General features: G+C 32.6%; 3 protein-coding genes and 1 non-coding gene across 5 annotated transcripts; 1 reads left to right on the top strand and 3 right to left on the bottom strand.

Moving 5' to 3' along the window:
* Positions 1–950: 950 nt before the first annotated feature.
* LOC110723679 (dynein light chain 2, cytoplasmic) lies at positions 951–8,783 on the bottom strand. Of its 2 annotated transcripts, none has more exons than XR_002511745.1 (2): positions 8,336–8,431; positions 951–1,247 (listed from the first exon to the last, which is right to left on the bottom strand). XR_002511745.1 is itself a non-coding variant. In XM_021903023.1 (2 exons), exons 1-2 carry the CDS (start codon positions 8,471–8,473, stop codon positions 1,182–1,184), a joined length of 333 nt encoding a protein of 110 aa, XP_021758715.1. In that variant the 5' UTR covers positions 8,474–8,783; the 3' UTR covers positions 951–1,181. The 2 variants fall into 2 exon arrangements, 1 of the variants encoding a protein (XP_021758715.1); XM_021903023.1 differs by having other exon boundaries at positions 951–1,376; positions 8,336–8,783.
* A 1,992-nt stretch (positions 8,784–10,775) lies between these two features.
* TRNAL-CAA lies at positions 10,776–10,859 on the bottom strand. The gene has a single exon. It is a non-coding gene; the product is annotated as a tRNA-Leu (tRNA).
* A 236-nt stretch (positions 10,860–11,095) lies between these two features.
* LOC110723677 lies at positions 11,096–14,649 on the top strand. The gene is made up of 2 exons (XM_021903020.1): positions 11,096–12,189; positions 13,952–14,649. The coding sequence occupies exons 1-2, from the start codon at positions 11,731–11,733 to the stop codon at positions 14,312–14,314; spliced, it is 822 nt and encodes a 273-aa protein (XP_021758712.1). The 5' UTR covers positions 11,096–11,730; the 3' UTR covers positions 14,315–14,649.
* Positions 14,650–15,263: 614 nt separating this feature from the next.
* On the bottom strand, positions 15,264–19,947 carry LOC110723676 (vesicle-associated protein 4-1-like). The gene is made up of 7 exons (XM_021903019.1): positions 19,414–19,947; positions 18,254–18,324; positions 17,983–18,064; positions 17,260–17,378; positions 15,991–16,068; positions 15,768–15,887; positions 15,264–15,610 (listed from the first exon to the last, which is right to left on the bottom strand). Exons 1-7 carry the CDS (start codon positions 19,730–19,732, stop codon positions 15,548–15,550), a joined length of 852 nt encoding a protein of 283 aa, XP_021758711.1. The 5' UTR covers positions 19,733–19,947; the 3' UTR covers positions 15,264–15,547.
* Positions 19,948–22,916: the final 2,969 nt, after the last annotated feature.

Below are 22,916 nucleotides of genomic sequence, written 5' to 3'. Positions count from 1 at the left end.
TATCTTTAGATATTAGGATTTATATTATTTAAAAACTAAAAATTATATTTTGATATTTAAAAAATATAAATTATTATTTGATGTTAATGGTTTTATGTAAATATCTGATGATATGATACTTTCATACAAAATTTTAAAACTTATAATGCAAGAAAAAAATTAAGAGATCACCAAAAAAAAATATTTATATACAAAATGTATATAAAAATTCGTGCACCGCACGCCACATAAGCAAAAGTAATATTTCGACCAATGAGAAATTAGATTTATATATTAATTTAGAATTTTAATTTTCAGTCGCCATTTAAGAAAAAATTAACAAATGAAATTTGAGAATTGAAAACAAAAAATAGTAATTGAATATTTAAATTATGAAAAAAACAAAAATTATCTTTTACATTAGGATTTATATTATTTTAACAAATAATTAGAAATTAAAAAATATATTTTGATTTAATGATTTTATCTAACTATCCGATGAATGAGATAATATTTATTTAAATTTATATATTCAAGTTCTATATACATAAAATTTGAATAAGAATAATTTAAAACTTAACAAAATATTTTACCTTAAATTAATGTTATGGGTTGAATGACCAATTCAAGTATGATCTTCTTTCTTTTATTTTGAATGGTTCCAGCTTTCTTTTATCCCTCCAGCTCGTAGTCTCCGCTAGTGCATTAAATAACTATCTCCGCTAGTGTAAGGTTCACCAAGAACTCTAATCTAAACAAAAACAAAAAATATTAAGAAATTACAAAAAAATATATAAAATGAAGTATTTAAAAACGTGCATCGCACAGGCTTACATCTAGTATTAGTATTATTATAGGACACACTCTTAAACAAGAGCTGATGATGGGCCGAACTTAAAATCAAATATTGGACCGTTTGAGGAATGAGAGTCAAGGCCCTCAAGGGAAAATCAATGCTTGGACCACAATCATTTCGGGCTAAAATGATTAACTTTATCTTAAACACCAAGTAATGCGTTACAAATGACAAACAATTTGTTTTCCTAAATTGATTGTACCAAATATACAACAAATTAAATGATTTACAATGATTACAAACAAATCGAAATTCCCTACACGAATTCACAAATTAAAAATATACAAACATTGACATATTGACAAAATTACATATAGAAAGAAAAGACTAAAAGAGTGAACAAGTTTCAAGCATTAGCGGTAGAATCAAAGGATGACAACTTGGTAGTCTCAGCTTGAGGAGCAGCCGAACCCTTGAAAAGCAAAAAAGCTAAGCTTCCGATGCAAAAGTAAATGAAACATCCATGACAATGTGTTACAAATGAACCAAAATCTGTCCCTACTATGCATTGCCACCCACTTCCATACACACTATCAAATTCCTGCGTGTCAATTACGTACTGTTGAAATATTTAGAGTATTGGTGACAAAATTCATGTTGTTTAATTAGATTGCTTAGGCAAAGGTGTTGCACTTAATTAATCAAATAATTAGAGCAAACCAAGGGAGTTGAGAACTCCATTAAAGCCGCCAGATCGAGCTATGGCAGCCCCATCGAACGCAAGAGTGAGGGTGAATCTCAATGAATCGCCGCCCGATCAGCCGCCAGATCGAGCCACAGCCGCTCGATCGGGCCCACACGCACATGTTTGTTGCTGGAATTCTTCCGCCCGATCTGGTGGTTGTTAGCCGGATCGGGCCCGGTCGTTTTCTGGGTTTGATGTTGTTTGCGTTTGACGGTTATTCACGTGTGTATGCTCTTGTATACTACGTATATATTATCTAATATGTGATGAAAGTTGGGGGTAATGAAAAGGTACGAACAGTAACTTCTTTCATTTTTCTCTTGTTTTGCAAAGACTCTCTAATGATCATCATCACAAATCACATACACTTATCTACATTGTATTGTAATCATCCTACTTGTAATTGCAATTGTTCTTCGTTATATCTCCTAAGTAAATTACCATAATACCCGGTTGTAGTATAGGGTCGGAATTATACTTTTGGAAAAATGATCCCGTTCACGCCTCAAAGATTTTACCAGTTTATTTTATTTGCTTTCTTTGTGACCCTTGTTAAACACAAAATCCCCAACAATCCAAAAGTATAATCTCTACAAAGATGGCAAATGTGAAGGAAGTGATGACAAATTTCCAGAAGTAGAGGGTGTAGATCTTGGTATGGAGATGGAAACGAAGATGGTGACATTTCTTGTGGGATTACAAGAAAAAAGGTTTGATGGAAGAGTTTCTCTAGTCATTTGTATGATCAAAGTCACTCCATTCAAGTAAGAGGTTTTCTATTTGTGATTAATATATATTTATATGTTTGATTATTTATCTCTATGGTTAATTCTTGACATGTTTAATTAATCTAAGTTTATTGATTGTGTTTTGGTTATTATTAGAGATATGCTGTCATGTAATTTTTATGCCATTAAAGATGATTGGTAAAAATCATGATGGTTGGTTAAAACCATGTAATTTAACATTGTTAATGGATGAACTAAGTATTATTATAGTTCATGAAATGGGTGTGAATTACTGTTTATTTTTACATTGATAATAAGATACTTAAGATGTTTTTCTGGGTATTGTTAATACATTTTCTATATAGACGGTTAATGCTTGTTGTGTATGGACGGTTTAATAGCCATGATTTGTTATACAAAATATGTGTTATTTCATCTTGTTACATGGGTTGTCAGTTGATAGTTTGTACTTTGTATGGCCTAAATGATGTCATTTCATGTATGGCAGTTATTTATAGCGGTTACTCATGTATGATGAATTATGTATGGTCTAATAATGTGTTACTCCATGGTACTTATTCATGAAAGGTTGAATGACCTTGTTTTGGTTTATTTGTGATTGTAAGTTTACATGCATGAATTAAATCAAGTAGTCATTTAATTATTGACAAAGGTATATGACACTTTGTGATGTGATGGTATTGTATATTATGGCAAGTATAATCTTGTGATTAATATGTTATAATTATTAGGTTTATTAATGTCTTGTTGTCTTCATATAAAAGTAATAATGACATATGTTGAATTGATGATTAATTTGATTCAAGTTTTTATTCTATGGTATAATAGAATAATGAAACTGCAATGATAAATTATGTTGTAGTTATAGTGAATTAATCATGAATATATAATTCCTTGGTGTAGAGGGTTATGAGTTATATGTCAAGAATGGTTGATTAATAATAATGAATATTTTATGGTGAAATAGAATAAAGGTATGGAATGAGTGTCATGGTCTATGACATGGATTTTGTATTGAAATTATTGTAATTGATTATATCAATGTTTAATTTAATTATTGATGTTATTTTATGCCTCTATGGTGATAGCAGTATAATGAAGTATTTGTTGATATTATTTGTGAAATTTATTCAAGTTATATGGATAATTATAATCTCTTTGTGATTATGAGTTTATACTCTTGGTTACAAAAGGGTATATATGCATGTATCAGACAAAAGCTATGTAAGTAGGCGAATATCGCTTATGTGATTGGTCAATTGAGTAGGTTCAATTCACTAGTAATTCTAGAATGCTATGTTGGCAAATGGTTATTATCTGTTGAAGTACTTGTTGAAATTCATGGATTATGGCTTGTGGTTTAGTGGGTATCCTTTAGTTATTGAAGGATATTCGGATGCAAGTTGGATCTCAAATAGAGATTGTTGTGGATGGGTATTCCCATATGGGGGAGGTGTCATGTAATGGGCATCAAAGAAGCAAATTAACTTGCATTGTGCGTTCTATAAGACATTGGAGGTCATTGCATTACATTCCACTGGTAAAGAAGCAGAATGGTTAAGGGTTTTAATGCATGATGAGATTTCTTTGTTGCAAAAGCCAATATCACTAATAGTGATGAATTATTGGGATAACAATGTAAATTTGGCTAAGGCATATAGCCAAGTGTAAAATTATAAAATGGTGAGTTAAGGTATATTGGTGTAAGGTATAGTTACATCCAAGGACTTAACAAGGATAGTGTTAAAAACTATTGTTTATTCTCGTACGAAGTTTAGTCTCGCCGATTGTTTAAAAAGCATGGGTTAGAGATATTAATAAAAGGATGGCAATCATTTTAGATTGGAGCCCCATTGTAATCACAATTAGGAGAATCTCAACTTAACGCCCAATGAGACGTTGGGTTTTAAGTTCAATGAGATCAATTCTCTTATTTGATGATTGGGAACTTGTTTATCATCCAAGATTAAGTTCCGGTTTTACTGTGATGAAAAGAGGTTGTTTTAACTTAATAGAATTTCTGATATACTGCTTGGTCACAGGAGCATGTTTGGAAAGTCTACCTATATGAGTACGAAGTTTAGCCGCTTTAAGAAGCTATTGGAGCATAGCTTTGATGTACTTATGAATGGATATGGACACATGACTTATAGTGTCAAATTAATATGTATTTAAGTAATTAATATTGTGTGTGTAACATCTTCAAGTACCCAATATGTGTCGCTTTTGGTTCAAACGTTTTACGATACCAAATGGATACTGATTCTTAAATTGTATGTTGCACTAAGTGGTAGTTTAAGTCTTTGTACACTTTCATTTATGCATGAGATTATTTTGTGATGATGATGTTATTTTGCAATGAGTCAATTTTAATACTCTAAATAGGGGAGGATTGTTGAAATATTTAGAGTATTGGTGACAAAATTCATGTTGTTTAATTAGATTAATTAGGCAAAGGTGTTGCAATTAGTTAATCAAATAATAAGAGCAAACCAAAGGAGTTGAGAACACCATTAAAGCCGCCAGATCGAGCTAATCGCCGCTCGATCGAGCCACCACCATTCAATCGGGCGCGTGTGCGAGGTGAAGAATTGACGATCAGCCGCCAGATCGAGCCACAGCCGCTCGATCGGGCCCGCACGCACATGTTTGTTGCTGGAATTCTTCCGCCCGATCGGGTGGTTGTTAACCCGATCGGGCCCGGACGTTTTTTGGGTTTGATGTTGTTTACGTTTGACGGTTATTCACGTGGGTATGCTCTTGTATACTACGTATATATTATCTAATATGTGATGAAAGTTGGGGGTAATGAAAATGTACGAACAGTAACTTCTTTCATTTTTCTCTTGTTTTGCAAAGATTCTCTGATGATCATCATCACAAATAACATACACTTATCCACATTGTATTGTAATCATCCTACTTGTGATTGCAATTGTTCTTCGTTGTATCTCCTAAGTAAAATTCCGTGATACCCGTTTGTAGTATAGGGTCGGAATTATACTTTTGGGAAAGTGATCCCCTTCACGCCTCGAAGATTTTACCAGTTTAATTTATTTGCTTTAATTGGTCATTATGTTTTGGTTCCAACATTATATATAATTGTTTGTTCACTTTGGTAGTTTGGTGACCAATGTTTTGTTGACACGTGTAGTTGTTATCTTCTAATAATATTGTTACATTATCTATTTTTATTATATTTTTTCATTATGCTAGTTAAATCAATTTAACGTAAAAAAACCTTGTGAAAAAAGAGCGGATTTTTTACCAAATGCCCTTAAGTTATTTTTTTACTCACCATATATCCATATTAATTTTCAAATTCACCAGATTTTCCTGAGTTTTACAAAAAATAATACAAAATGCCCAAATAACTAACGGATATTAACTGCGTTAGTCGTTACGGCTAAATTTGCCACGTGACAGCCTATGATTGATTGCCATTTATATTATTTAAATTTTAAAATAATAACTTAATTAATTATCAAAAAATAAAAATAAAAAACTAACCCACCAACCACAACCACAACCCAGCCCCAGCCCCAGCCACCACCCGTCGGCGTCGACGCCATCCTAAACCCGACGTAAACCACTGCCACCCTGAATCCGTCACCGCACCAGCCGTCACCAATGAACCACTCAACCACCATTCCACAATCCTAAAAACCCCTCATCTTTCCCTCGAAATCCTTGCTCCCCCCACCGCTAGTGTCGAAATTCCCATCCCCATGCCGACAAACCTAAACCGCACCTCCCCCAACCACCCCCGAACCATCACGCCAAACCCCAAAATGAAAAGAAAACCCAAAATCGAAACCTTAGATGTTGATGTTTGGGGTTTCAATTTTGGGTAGGGGTGAAAGTAATGCGGATTAAAACAAAACCGAATTAGTAATTTCGTTTGGATTTTTTTGTTTAATTTGGATTGAATCAGTTTGGAAAAATTAAAATATATGGATTACGGATTGGATTTGATTCGGGGTTTTAAAAAATCGTAAACCAAATTTCGACCCATTACTTTAAGCCCAATTTTCTTTTTCAAAGTATCCAACCACTTTCCTCTTTCATATATAAACTAAAAAAAACCCTAATTCTCAATTTTCCTCTCTCAATATCTTAATCTCTAACAAAGAATGTAGTTAACAAGAAAAGGTTGGTAATTGTAGGAATTTTCTGGGTGAAGTTCGGGTTTCGGGTTTGAATGTTGTAAAAGAAGAGAACAAATTTCACTTTGGATTGGATTCTAATTTGAAAAAACCGAAATAAATCGGTTTGGTTTGAATTGGATTGAATCTTAATTCGATTTGGATTCGGACTGAGATTTCCAAAACCGAATTAATCGAATTGGATTCAGTTTTGGCTATAATCCAAACCGCAAACCGAACTTTCACTCCTAATTTTGGGGTTTAAGGATTTTGGGGGTGGTGGTCTTTGGCTAAGGTGAGCGGCGGCGAGCCGGCGACGTGGGGGATGGAACGTGGCTGCCGGCAAAGGTTTTCGGCCCAGTTAAGTTAATTGACAAAGTTAGCCTAGCATTGGGTTTTTTCGAGTGTAGGCTAGGGTTTTAGGATAGGGGGAAGGTGTTTCTGGGAAGGATAGGGGAGGCAATGGAATGAAATAAGGGGAGGGAGAGTGGCTACCGGTGTTGGTGCCGTCAGTGGGGATAAGGGGCAAGGAAATAGGCTGCCGTGAGGGTGGTGGTGTGGGGAGGAGAGTGTCTGGGTTTGGGTTTTTTTTTTAATTTATTTTTTTTTAACTTTTTTTGTTAAATAAAATTGTTATAAAAATGAACCAATTAGAAGTCGCCACATGGCATAATTAGCCTTAACTCCTTCAGTCATTAAGTGCATTTGGTGACAATTTTGTGAAACTCAAGTGTATTTGGTGAACTTGAAAATTATTATAGGTATATGGTGATTGAATAAAAAAAATAACTCAAGAGCATTTGGTGAAAAATCCGAAAAAAAAAAGTATATCACAATACAACTATTTAATTCTGATTCAAATTGTAAAAATTAAGTTGTCCAAAATCTCATTAATGTTAGAAATTTATATACTACAATAAGTTAATTGATAAAAACCAAATATATATGATCCGAATTTGAACCACTCACATAGTCATAGTATTGTAACTCATTGTGTGACCAGATCAAATTGTTTAAAATTCCACTCAAATCAATAAAGTTCTTCAAAGTCTCATCAATTGAAATTTTCTTTGTGGAGGATTGAACCTATAGTTGTTTTTTTAAGGAACTTATAACTGTTTTGTAAAAAATATATATCTATTTTACAAAGAACATCATGTTATTATGTTTTTTTTTTGTATATCTAAAGAACATCCATAACATTAATAAAGAACATGATAATATTACGTAATGAACATTATTTATATTCATCCACCATAATATAAAGACAAAATTTAAAGAACATTTCACAGTACAATTAACAATGAATATTATGTCACAAATAAAAATACATTACATTTACAATCAAAGAACACGGAGATAAAAAAAATATTATTTAACAGTGTGTTCTTTATAAATAGTGTCATGTACTGTACATTGTTATTAATAGCTTTTTTTTTTAAAATATCTTATATGTTCTTTTATCAGGTTTATTACATTTTAACAATATGTTCTTTTCACTTTATATGTATATGTTCTTTACAATTCTATACCATGTTCCTTTTACTTTAACTAAATGTTCTTTACATTTATATACAAGATTCTTTCCTTTTTTTTTTTTTTGAATGGATGTACCATGCATGGTACATCCACCTCCATGAACCACTGATTGCTCATCAATTCGCAATAAACTAATTGACAATAAATTCAGATCCAAAGCTGAACCCTATATCTCATTGTCACTACTACACTTATAGCATCGCCACATTAATTACCTCTAATTAATGTTTGATATGGTATGAGACATTTGCCACCTCTAATCTTTAGGCTTATATCTATAACTTTGTATGAAGTATAATGATTGAGCAACATTTCCAATCATTATTCAAATTATTATGCATGTACCTTCAACTTTAAGGATATAGTAAAGTCATGGTTTTACCTTTTTGATGAAGCGAGCTATGTCAGTCGCCTCAGTGACATCATAGCAATCAAGGGCTTTTGCTGCCAATTTGAGGGCATCTTGTTGCATTGTTTGTAGCATATCTGTCTCTCCTACAACTGTCTTTCCTTCTAACATGTTTACCTTAATTAGGTTTATTAACTTGTTAAAAATATGCCTTAGAAAGCTAGAAAAGTAGTTAGAAAAATAACAAGAGGACTCTTTTTGAAGACCTTTTTTATGTCTAAAATTGAGTGTTTTTTGGGTGATGAAAGAGAGGATTAAATTGCTTCTAAGTGGGTCAACCGAAGGAGGGAGTAGGGTGTTTGGGACCCTTTTATCTTGTGGCCATTAAACACACAGAATTATGTACTTTGTTTAGGACAAATTTGTTTTGGGCCCTTTTTCTTTTTTATCATACAATCCAAAGTCATATATGGTTATGGATTAATGAGATACAATTTATCTAGGGTATATATGGCCTATTTCGATCAATGTGATTGCTCCCGGTATTTTCCTGATATTGGTTATGACGACTGTTTTTTAATTGACACGTTTGTATAGATAAAGTATAAAGCACGTAGTTAATTGCTATGGTATGTAATCAATAGTAATAACTTAAAATTGAAGTACATAGTATGTAGAAATGCATGTGCACGATACCAAATGAAGATTTATATAAACATATTTTAGCATGATTTAGGTTAAGAATTAGCTAGAAAATGACCTTACTCATACAATTACACTAAGGGTCTGTTCTCTTACGTTGAAATTCAGTTTAGTTCAGTTCAATTCAGCTCAGCTCAGCTCCTAATTTCCTTCTCTTATAAAATATTCATTTCATTTCAGTTCAGTTCAGCTCAGTTCAGTTCAGTTCAATTCAGTTCAGTTCAGTTCAGCTGAGTTCAGTCAATGAAAACAGGCCCTAATAATATGTCATGGTTCATTATGAAGTTGTCACTCAATCGATTAGTAGAAAATTAGAAATAAATAAATAAAAATAAATAAAAACTCCTAGAATAAAAATATTTTTTTTCTTGAGATTAGAATAATTAGGATAAATTTTTTTATTTCAGCAGGTTAAGATTATAATCCATATCAATTTTTTGTTTCTTAGGCATATTTGGAATGGATTTTTAGCCATGCACTTTTTATATTATTTAGTGTATATTCTTGTTGGACTAGTTTCGATATAATTACTTTCAAATGTTATATATTTACAATTTGTTAGAATAACTAAAGAACGAAGAAAGTATTTTTCATCTTAGCTAGGAGGAATGTCATATATTTATTACAATTTGTTAGAATTACTAAAGAACGAAGAAAGTGTGTTCTTCAATTCTTAGCTAGGAGGACACCACTAAACATAATAGTTAGTCTAGAATATTCAGATTCTATGGCAGGGAATGATTCAAAAGTCTCTTTACATGCACAATAGAGTAGGATATTAGGTTTGTCTTTTAATTTGTAATGAAAACGAATGAGAGTTGGATTATTATTGTTCTTTGGATTTGAGTGTTGCTTTCTTGTGGTTGCCAATTTACATAATAAGGTTTCTACAATTTTCATTTTCAAGAACTTCAATCATATACATTTTTTTATTTTTATAAAAAAAGAAGCCCTAATTTTAATAAGATATGTCATTTTCTAATTCATATGTAAATGGATATATTATCGCAATTTTCAATATATTACGCACTCTAACATATTTATGTGTATGTTGTGTGAGACAGTGAGAATGTAATTATGTGATGAAGATAAGTGTGTAATGGGCAACCCTAATTAACTAACACATCATGATCATCGGACTTTTAGGCTGGGCATTCATGATCCATATGGATTACGGAGTAGCTATATATGGTAATTGATATAGTGGTAGCTCAAGGTGGTGCAAATGTGCAATGATGTTGACCTGAATAAAGGTGGTTGTTTAGATCAGGTTGATATGGGTAAAAGTCATTTGATAAATGTTTATAATTATATTCTATATAAACGTCGATGATGTGGAGTAAAAGAACGAGTTTCCATTGAGATGTTTTAAACACCGATTGTTATTTTTTTGACAAAAAATTTAGTTTTGATGATTATGTTATAATAAAAGGCTATCGAAGTTAAGTAAATTTAAGGAAAAATAAGAGAGCAAGATAATGTTAATAGGTAAAGTGAACAAATTGTTAATTAACAAAATGATCAATGTTAGGTGAATTTGATAAAAATTTCAAATTCAAGAGAATGAGAAAATGTTTTTTTTTTAAGGTCTAAATTAATTGAATAAAATGTTAAAAATATGATTCTGGAAAAAAAAATCAAGACATTGAGAAAATTTTAAATAGGGTTTAAATGAATTGAATTAAATGTTTAAAATAATGTTTTTGGAAAAAAAAAAAAAAAAAAAAAAAAGATAGAAACAATTTGGGAAAAAATAAATATATGAAAAAAATGTCAGAAGTGGGATTTGAACCCACGCCCTCTTTCGAAGACCAGAACTTGAGTCTGGCGCCTTAGACCACTCGGCCATCCTGACTTTGCTGAACATTTTATCACAATTAATAATTTAACCTATAATTTATTCCATAATTTTAAAATACCCCAATCTCACCGTCTTCCATAATAAGAAAGTTGAAAAAACAAAGAAAATAACGCAACTTCGATGGTTGTTGCACCTTCCACTGCTTGGAACGTGTCACCGACTCTGTCCTGTCCCCAACAAATCTCTTACCCAACTTCATTTTTTCTAATTTTATTAATTATACTATACTTTTTTTTCATTTTTAATCAAGCTCAAACAAATTACACGTACAAAAACAAGAATCTCCAAAACAGAGCATCTAAACTTTATCAATTGTAGGTTGAGATCAAATCGCGTCTATGTTATTAACCTTTCAGCTTCCTAAAACATATGCGGCTCCAAAAAATATATACTACCTCCCCTCTTTTCTTTTTTTTTTTTTTTTTTTTTTCTTTTTTTTAACAACAACCTCAGTTTCTTCTTATACGCTATAAAGGAGTATTATTTATAACACACAAAATATTTCTTTATTAAACATAATAAAAAACGGAGATAGTACATATAATTATAAATAAAGTATAAATTTAAAAATAAGATTTAAAATATTTGAAGACCTTTATTCTCATATTCCATCTTTAAGCCCTCATTTCTCTCTTCTCCTCACAATTCATCCTCCACCCACATTTCACAGAATCCAAAACCCACTTTCTAAGAAAACCCAAGATTCTTTTTTTTCTTTTTTTTTTTTTAATATCATTTCTTACATTCCCATTTTTCATTTTAAAAAAAAAAAAAAAAAAAATCCATTGATTCTGATCAGATCATATTATTATTATCTTGCTCTCCTCTCTTTCACGAGCCAAAACGAGGTCGTTTTGAATTCGTGATGGCTCCTCGGCTAATCTCCTGCTTCGGAAAATCAGGAAGAGCATCAAAAGGCGGTAAAAACGACGTCGCAGCAACCGCGGACGAGGCGGCGGAGGAGCAAAGAAGAGGCGGAGACAGCCCTGTATTGGTGGAGCTATTTTCATCACAAGGATGTAAAACATCTCCTGAAGCTGAGCTTGTAATATCAAGATTGGGCCGAGGAGATTTTAGTTTGGGCCAGCCCATAATTATATTGGGCTTTCATGTGGATTATTGGGATTATATGGGCTGGAAAGATCCATTTGGGTCAAGTCAATGGACTGTTAGACAAAAGGCCTATGTTGAGTCTTTACAACTTGATACCATGTTTACCCCTCAAATTGTGGTACAAGGTGGGTCCCAATGTGTTGGTAATGAAGAGGATAAACTTCTTTCTAATATTGCTAATGCTCCTAGATTTCCTTCCCCTAATTTTCAGGTTAGTTGTTCATTTCATTTTTTAATTTATGTCTTTAATTTGCTAATTCTATTATTTCTTGCCTTTCAAATGATGGTTATAATCGTGCTTTTATGTATAGACATGGCCTTGTACGGTGAATAGATTAAAGCTGAAGCTGATTATATTATCTGATTTTGACTAGCTGGTTGTATTAACTGATTTGACTAACTTATTATATAAAAGTGTTTGGTAAATAGCTAATAGCTTAAAGTTGTTTGAGTATGTGAAATGACCAATAAACTAATTGTTGGGTAGGTAATTTAGGTAGGATTTTAAATTAAATAGGGGTATAAGTGTCATTTCACCATATATTAATATATAAGTTAATAAAAGGAGCTTTTTCAAAAAGAGCTTATTTAGTGGAATAAGCTCTTTAAATAAGTTTCTCACCAAACACCTTGAATTAGCTTATTTAATAGTCAGTAAGCTAATATATATATTGGTCAAATAAGCTAATTTTGCTCAAATAAGCTGTTTTACATGATATTGCATTAAATGTGTTGCATACAAGTTTTGATTTATCTGTCTGTATAGGTTCATGATTATTTATTCTTATTTTTAAGTTAGGTGTGGATTTATATATACATGCCTTTTATTGTTTGGTTTATGTTGTAATTTGGGTGAGTTAATATAATAGCCAGATATGTCAAATTTTGAACTTAGTGTACATAAATCATTGATTATAGGAGGTTTGTGGTGAACTACTGCTAGGTTGGTTATATTGTCCTTAAACGTAGAAACTAGAAACAAACAAATTAAATTACTTTCAACATAAATTACAAGTAATTAATTAAATGATTCTATTTTAGATAGAGGGCATTCTCTTGTTTATGCTGTGCATGTTATGTTTAAAGGCAATGTCAACTTTATGCAAAAAGAATTTTTTTTCCCTCTCTTTTAAAATCAGTATATAGCCAATATAGGCCAGTTAAGATTAAGTTGCATGCACGAATATTAGTTGATTATTTATTTATAAACTTTTATTAATATAATATTGCATACTTCAAATATAGAAGTTTACATGCAATTAAGTTGTACCTGTATCCATAAATCCGCCACTGTTGTTGAGTGTTACGTCCCTTAAGCGAATACACGAGACAAACATCATACAAAGCTAGGAATCCAAAATTACCGGGATGAGGTTGCCTTAATGAGTGAAATTGGACCATGGGAGGCCAGGGCCCTTGTCGAAACCCCTGGCTTCCTTCGCCTCTGTTATAGATGAAGCTAACTAGCCTATCGCGTATCCACACTCCACACAAAGTACTTATCAAGACATTAAGTTAACCTCAGCACATACATGAACATGAAAATTGAGATGAACATAATCATCATTCATCAGTAAGATAACCAAAATCGAAACCATTGGATCAAACTAACCAATACATGCAACTCCGAAAGAGGGTTAATTTGTTATGGAGTACATAACAAATTAATGTTTTGAATGTAGCTGAGATGACGTGACTCTTAGTGCTCACCTTACAAGTACATTTGACAAACTAACCAATGATACTCATTTGGCGACCTTTCTAAAAGTGATATGTATTGTGAGTCTGATTATAACTGTGTCATGATCGATTAGGTCCTTCACGTATAAACCATCATCTATGTGTTTGGAATCGATAGATCATAAAGTAATGTATAAACTATGAACTTACATTGGTCTTCCTTGAATAATGGTCAGTAACTTGATATTGTGCATAGATGCTTAGCTAAAGTATAATACGTTTATGTGGAGCAGGCAATCATCAAAAGACCAACACCTGAAACCTTAGAAGTTACATTCACAGGACAAATTCGGATGAAGATAGACAATCAGGGTGCTAACATTATGGTGGCATTGTACGAGAATGGATTGATGACTGATTGTCCAAAGGGGGAGAATAAAGGCAGACTCCTCTCCAATGATTTTGTCGTTAGGAGGCTTGAGAAGCTATGCTCCCTCAAAGACACCTCTGCCAAGAAGAATATCTCAGGGACTATTAACTTTGCTCTTTGGGAGCCATTCATCAGCCACAACTGTGGTATGGCTCTCTTTGTACAGCAGAACAGCTCCCATCATATCTTTGGCTCTCAGAAATTCGACGTTCCACCAGATCTGTGATTTCGGAAGAGAAGTTTAAGGTCATTTTTACTTCTAAAGAGATGGAACAAATTCACTGATAATGTGAATGAGAAATGGCTTCTTTTTTTGTTTCGGATTTGAAACATGATCCTAAGCCACACTATATGGCTTTGTACAGAGTTTCATTTGGGTTAGATCGATGTATTTTTGTATCATTTATGTTGGTTTTTGTATCTTTGATTTGAGCTAGGGTCTGGAAGAGAGGATTGGCATTTGATGATATGATGCTATGTTTAGTACACATACTGATTTGAATATTTATCTTTGTTTATTTTGCGATCTTCTAGTAACTCGTGGACGGTTTGATGTTTAAATTATCGTGTTCGTGTTATGTTAAAGGCCGAAACCATTGCTTATTAGGATACCCTTTGCATGAGAAAAACACCAAAGAGTTTACTTAAGAGCGGAATATTTACGAAGTATCATTTTCAGAATATATGGCATGTTACCTCGCAAAAATATGTACAGACTACCATGGATCATTGTATATTGAGGCAGAGATGAACATATTCAGCAGAGATGGCAAAGGAGATCCTATGAGTCAATTAGATCAGTCGACAGGCACGGGATGATGCTGAATTGATTATAGCTAGGCTGTGCTTGAGCAGATATTCCATATCAGATTCTGGCATAGTTTCTAACTTTCTAAGAGCTTGTTATGGAAATCGTCTGCTCAGTTCAATTTGATGTTTTTCAAAATCCATTCCATGAACTTGTTCGAATCAAATGCTCCAACTCCATCCCACCTTGTACATTACATCGCCTCTCTGACCCTAATCAAACTACTCTAATAGCTATCAACCATTAGCTGGGAACTATGGGACTGTAAAAGACCAACCTCAGAAAAGAAACTTCATCTGAACTAGAAACCGAGATACCCTTAAAGGCCTTAAGCCCTTAAGTTAATGAAAATGGATAGAGTTTGATATCTACAATGAAGCCCCACCAGGCCACCACAATATAGCAATTATATTTCATAAAGCAAAATTCAATATCTACAATGAGAAGAATAGGTGCCCTGATAACCATCGCAAGTGATGCTTTCAGTTTCAACTAAAAAAAGGAAATGAAGCTGCCAAATTATTGTCGACTTTACACAATGATGCTTTGCATACGTCGTAAAAGCCATACCACTATCCACAAGTATTTAATTGCAAAACATTGTCATACTAAAAGATGACACTTTACCCACAAAAGTACACACTTCACAGTTCACACTGATAGATCCACTGCGTCACCCTGCTGCTGAGCTAGATATTTCTCTCTGCGCTCTTTCTGGAGTTCAAAATAATAAAGCAACAATAATCCTTGTTAGATAACATAGAAAGGATAAGAATATAACAATTATTTCATTCTTGGTACGGATTTGTGTGTGTGTGTGTGAGTAGCGGGGAAGGGAACATCAAACAAATTTGAGGAGACATGAACGCACCCATTCATCTATGACAAGACCTTCACCAACCACCTTTGGACCATTATCTGTTGGAGGTTTCTTCCGTGTTTCAACAGCAGCATCAGCTTCAGCCAATTGGCGTTTCAGCTTATCAAGTGCCTAGCATGAGCATGAGCATGAGCATGAGATTCATTCCAAAAAAAAACTCTAAATATTTATGCAAGGATCATAAGAAATGAGGGAACTGAATATGGAAACTCACTGAGTTAGGACGATCAGGATCCAAGAAAATAGCGCGTAATACCCGTTCTACTGTAGCCTGCTCCCTTTGTTCATCAAACTGCAGGAATGGAGAAGTGGTGAGGAGTTGGGAAAATGATTCTGAAATTCACTTTGTTTCTCACATTTATCTAATATAATACTTGTATTAAGAAGATCGATTGCAGATCTTCCAATAACCTTCTAAAATTCCCACTCAACTAATTCTACACTACCATATCTTCCTATGCAAACAATGGTAAATGATGGATAATAAAAAACAGAAGAAAAAAAGAGAGTACTAATTGGTAATTCCTCTGCAAGTATGTTACATGGACTCTGCCCCATGTGTATAGATCAAGTGTACAGGGCTTGACTTGATGTACGTGTATTAAAGTAATAGACTAATTTTCAATAATTCAGCACAGATTTTGCTTATATTCTAATAACCAAGGATCCATATGAATGAAAAAAGTAAAATCAAGAAACTATGTCCAAACGAGTATTCGGCTACATCAAAACCTTGGGAGAATGGGAGGGCCATAGCATCTCCAAAAACCTCTGAACACCCCCCCCAACCCCCAGGGGAAAACCTCCCATATAGACTATGGTAGTAAAGAATTCATTTTGACAATAAAAATAAAAAATAAAAAAAATAAAAAAAAAAGAAATGGCACATGATTATCATAGGTAATAAGTTCCAAGGTATGAACTACTTACGGCAACTAATGAATTCAGACATCTATTTCCTGAAGGCAAATACTTACGGCAATACTGTAGAACATGAACCAGTCCATAATATGAGTTGCTGGACCCAATAAGCAACATTGCATTGCGGCAACCATTTCAAACCTCCCACCAATATAGATATGGCATCCTAAGTTCCAAACTCAGATCCGTTAAATATCTATTCTACATACCTACATCAAAAGTCTACAACACTTGTCCCTTATAGTTAGCATTCTAACTCAAATCAGTCAGGTACCCTAAATGGATAATGTCAATTGGAATTAAGCTTCAGAAATCCCAAATTTATAGCTTTAGTTTGATTGTTGACTCTTATTTGCTGACGAAATCAAAGAAAGTCCAATTCAAGAACTTCTACTCCACAAAGTGAGAGGCTTTAGAATGTCTTATTAAGTCATAAGCTATAGCAAGAACAACTAGTCTATAAATACTCAATTAATCAAGGAGAGTAGAACTCAAGCAATAAGAGAAGCAATTTAAAGGCCAGGTAAAAGTTCCATTGCTAATGGAAGAGCAATATCCTCACCAGCTCAGGTGCATATTCTGTTTCTTCTTTCACCTTTAAACTCATAATCTTAAATTTAACCTTCTTCTTGAGGTCTTGCATTTTCTCGTTATTCTCTGGTTGCTCCATGAACTTAAAGACTGCCAAATTCAAAACAAACAATTAGGGTTTTCTTATATGCACTGTCCCAATGTAAAGCGAAATTAAATATCATAACCTCGCTTTCAGACAATTCTATACAATACCCTTATGGTTTTACAACTACATAAGCTTATTGCTGCCAACTTTGTAATAAATTGTATTTCTAGTGAAAGATTAAAAGCAATCTCAATATAAATAAGCTTATATGATCACTTTAATTTGACTGTTGTGAGGTGATGGAAAATTTCCTTCCATAGAAGGACTGCAACAGGTAATTAATATGTATTACATGGTAAGAAAATCCCATCGCCTCAAAACAATCCTGAAAAGGTAAGTAGATAAGCTTACTTATGTTTAAAAAGCTTCGAATCATTCACTAACGGAACTTGTCAATGGAGAGTAGACCTCAAGCATAAAGCTTATGCAATCCTAAAACCATAGTGGTAGAATAGTCTAAAAGCAAGGGGAAAATGTTGAATTTAATACATACACAAGATCATTACAAAGAAAATCCCCATCAAAAAGAGCCACAAAGTAAGAAAAGATGCCATGGAAAAAAGATTGTTGTCAATGAATATAAGGAGAAGATCATGGCAATATTACCAGTTGCTATAATACTTTCTCCAGGGGCAAGAATACCACCAGGTGGGCGCATGTAGCAACTTTTTGGTGCAGTTGTTTGAAACTGAGACAAAATGGCAATGCAAAAAAAACCATTTTAGTGGTAGTTAAAATAGTTAGAGATAAAAATTGCCAACGAAAAGGCTGTTCGGGTATTCATCCAACTTAATACTTGCTTAAAAAAAACCAATTAGAAATTGCAATTACAGATTTGTAACCGCCATGATCCATGGAAGCTGAAAAGAAGTGATACCTTGAAAGCTGCATGGGATTTGCTAGTGTTCTTGATTCTCACTGCACTCTTAACTTGTTTTCCTGGTTCATCTTCAAACATTCACAAAACAAGCATCACATTAGACGAAAGAGAACACAAGGAGAAAAAACCCTAAATTGCATAAACATCACTACATCAGTGTTTTTTTAACTTGCCAAATTCCAAACTAGCACTTAAATGAGCTTTTTCCCAGCACAAGTATACTTATAGAAACCGCTTTCAAACCCATAACAGTAATGTAAGCTGAAAAAATTCTCTCCAATTTTCAACGCAACCATTTTCCAGTTACTAACAACGCATAAACTTTATGCAACAAATTTAATTAGGAATTAACATAACAACCAGCTCCTCCTGTATTAAAAAGGTTAATCATGACTATAGATGTAAATTCAGTTAAGGAGAGCAATCAAGATGAACAAATTCATCTTCTAAACAAAGAAACCGAAATGACAAGCTTCATCATGAAAATCACAACTAATCCAAGGCTACAACTAAATCACCAACCTAATACAATACGCTGATACATCAAACCTAAAACCAAATCTTATCCACGAAACTCCAGCATAAAATTCTCTTCAAAGTACATTATAAACAAAGGTCTAAACAGCTTTAAATTAAAGCAACCACATAATCAAATCCCCGAATTGTACTTTGATACCTCCTAAACACCAGTCTACAATCATTCAAGCATAGCACAAGCTCTTTTTATAACTATGTCATTCCTTTATTCGGCAACTTTTAACACAACACTTAAATTCAAAATAACATTCATTCTTAAATACCTACCATATAAAACTAAACATTAATTTAACTTCAATTAATTTAACAAACCAAATATCACAAATTCACAAATAATATTCAAAATAGCATCATCCTTAAATACCTACCATATAAAACTAAACATTAATTTAACAAACCAAATATCACAAATTCACAAATAATATTCAAAATAGATCATCCTTAAATACCTACCATATAAAACTGAAAAATTAACTTCAATTAAGCTCAAATTCTCATTCAACATTACACTAACAAACCTAAAATCACAAATTCACAAATAAAATTCCAAAATTACAAACAACAAACAAAAAATCAACCTCAACAAATTCAAATCAACTTCAAAAAACAAAGAAACTCACAAGGAAAATACAAATTATTCGGAGGATCAAGGCGAAGCCGACGTTTCGCCGGAAGTAAAGAACGAGCAACAGAAGAAACCGACGGTTTCGGCCTCGCACCAGCAGCACCGCCACTACCACCGCCGCCAATTCCGTGATGGTTACCGTCATAATTATTGCGATAATTATGACTACTCTGGTGAAGTTGTTGAGTAGAAGAAGACGAAGAAGATGTATGATTAGTAGCAGAAGTACTACTAGTAGACTGCCAGAAATTACAGAGCTTCCATAGCTTAACTTCTGAGGTATGGTTACTTCCGCCGGAAGTTGCCGACGCCATTTTCGCCGCCGATTGGAGGAATTAGGGTTCCGATGATCAGAGAATCCGGTGAAATTGGGTTGATTTTTTTGGTTTTTGAGATTTTCTCTCTCCTCTGAATAATAATTTGGCCGTGTAGAAAGGATTGACAAGTTGAAGAGAGAGAAAGAGAAGGAAATGGAACAGTTCAGACTTCAGAGTTGGTTACTTCCTTTTTCTTATTTTTTTTTTGTTTTTATTTATTTAATAATTAATTGTAATCGCGTTGGAAAAGGGGGTTGAAGTTAATATTGACTTTTAATCTAGTCAAAAAATAAAGGAAATAAATAAATGATGGCTTTTGGTATAGTTCGTGTGAAATTCAAGCACTAGAGAAGTAGACAAGTCAAAAAAAAAAAAAAAAAAGTAGATAAGTCACAAATCCTTTTAGTTATTCCATCCGTTCTTTGTTGATAGTTCTTTATGGGTAATTTTCACGGAAATAAATAAATATAATAAGAGTAAAAATACATTGAAAAAAGTAAAAATTACATTAGGTATGCAAAAAAGTAAAGAGAGAAAGTAATAAAAAGTACATTAAAAAACAAAATTTATATGGAAAAGTTAAATTTGCATATATATTGTTGCAAATTGGAGAGAATTTTGATTAAAAAAAATAATATTAATGGTACTAGAAAAAGGAAATAGGACGATCATTTTGGGATTTAAAAGTAGCCGGACTATCAATAAAGGACCGAGGGAGTATCTTGTACCATATGAATAATGAATTGTATCAATGTACCATTTATTCATTTGTACTATGCTTTTGGTAAAGTTAAATTATGTTGAAACACTCGTGAGAGGTACTAAGGTAGTAATCGGGTCAATGATTTTCAGCGTGGTTTAGTCAATTTTTAAACACGTAGTTATGAAGCACGTACGCCTCTAGATTCAGATTGGATTTGGTTTAATGTTAGAAACTACAGTATATTTTTACAAGACAAAGTCTTTTTCACAAATTTTTGGGGTAATTAGTAGTTCATTTCTTTCTCAAATATCTCTTCCTTTTTTTTTTTGCCCCATATGACTTTTTACGTTTTTTGAAATGCGTGCTAAAACTTATATATCTTCGTTTCTATAAGCATACAAATTATAAAAAGTTAATATTAATAAAATGTTCAATTAAATGAGTTCAACAAGATCTCAAATGCCTATATTATCTCTTATAAATTAAGAAGAATTTATGGTCAAAGTTATTAAAAATTGACCCATATATTGGCTATGGGGCAAAAAAGAAGAAAAGTGACCAAGGAAGTACATGCTTCTTTTATAACACCTTTTTTTTTTTAAAAAAAAAAAAAAAAAAAAAAAAAAAAGGGAAGTTTTGAATTGATCAAACATTCTCTTATTTGTTAGGTTATTAGTTACCTCTAGCTCCAAGTTTGAATTGATAAGGAAATCCACCTCTTTAACTACACCTAGTTAATCTTTAGTCAAGGTGTGAAAAATATACATAAGGAATCTCTCTTTACGAGAAATCTTAATGAAAAAGAACTATTTTCGTTATAAAATATTATACAAGTATTCGATTACACTTGTACAATTTGCTATTAGTCCGTTTAGTATCACTGTGTTTTTCAGTTAATTATTTATTTTTAGTTTTTTAGGTCATGTGTTATATATTTCATTTTAAGAAAAATAATACAAAGTAATTAGTTAAACCTTTCAATATAATCATGATTTTATAAGGTGACAACTGACAAGTGCACTATTTTTTTATTTTTTTTCCAAAGAAAAGCAGCTAACAAAAATCAAAAAGTACTCCATAAATGAACGAGCTGGTTCAAGACTACAAACCAAAGGCCCAAAGCACTGTGGCCCAGTAGCCAAAAACAAAAATTAGCACTACTTCTTTACATGTGGTATACTTGGAACTTTGACAACATTCACTATTTCATTACATAATTTCTTCCAAATCATAACATATAATCCGTAATGCAATTCCCGAAGAAAAAAAAAACCATAATGCAACACTTTCTACATGTAGATCAAGACTAACATTATACTATCAACCGTGTAACTTAAACGAGTAATGCGACAACTAAGTTCATACTATACTAAGAATATATAACGACAGTAGCACACACAGGTAGAGTACTCCTCAGTCGTCCTCAATCAGGACCCCAAAAAATCAATTGGAGAATAGCGTAGGCCTTCTCTTCTTCCTTCGTTCGCCATCCGTTTCTCAAATTACCCGAGCTTGTAACATTAGTAGCATGATCATCACCAACATGGCAATCTTTACTACCAATATTAGCAGTATTTTTCAATTCACTATTAGGGTTGGCAATATTCTTCTGCATAGCCTTAAACGCTGCCTCAAATTTGCACTTTCTTCCATTATTCAAATCACCCATCTCCAAATAATTAAAAGAGTAAATTAAATTTCTCTAAAAATGACCCAAAATTTTGATATATGAGTTGGTAATATATATGGGTCCAAAGTGGTATATATAATAAGGTAGGGTACATTATGAAATTAATAAAAGTAACGATGTTCTAGTTGGTTCTTATTAAAGAAAAAAGGTGAGACATGGTTTGACGATAATTCTGTGGTCATTGTTAAATTATTAAGGTGTATTTTTTGACTTTTAAGTTGCTTAATTATTGCATTGGGTCCTAGCTTAGTCTCAAATCCCCGGATTTATGGATAATGGTTTTCGATTGCAGCTGAATTTCGTTGGTTTTGTTATAGAAGTGTTAAAAAATATATATATAGATGACTCAAATTCTTTTTGTCTCTACTTTGGTGTTTTTGTCTCTTACGGAGTACAAATAATTCACGTAAAATGAACAATATATAATTCTCCGTGATAAAATAAAGAGAATTTCTAACGTATATATGAGTACACAATAAGACTTATTATATGACCGTTTTAAAATCATTTTGCACTTTGAGAAAAAATAAATTTGAGAATTTTTAAATTAGTGGAGTTTGAAAATTTTTCTTTAGGGCTCAGGGTTTCCCTATTTACATTTTTTTGATGGATAATAAATTTGGTAGCAAATGGGTTGAATAATATGTATGATTGTAGTTTAACTTGTGTTCATTAACATGCATTTGATGAATTCAATTTTAAAATATACAAGTATTTGTGTTTTATACATCTTTATTATTGTAGATGTGGTATGATTATTATTTAATAATATTATTTTTTCGTTCAAA

Source organism: Chenopodium quinoa, unplaced genomic scaffold (genome assembly GCF_001683475.1).
Source record: "Chenopodium quinoa cultivar QQ74 unplaced genomic scaffold, ASM168347v1, whole genome shotgun sequence".
Lineage (NCBI taxonomy): Eukaryota > Viridiplantae > Streptophyta > Magnoliopsida > Caryophyllales > Amaranthaceae > Chenopodium > Chenopodium quinoa.
Note: the sequence above shows the minus strand (reverse complement) of the source record. Positions and strands in the feature narration are given on the sequence as shown.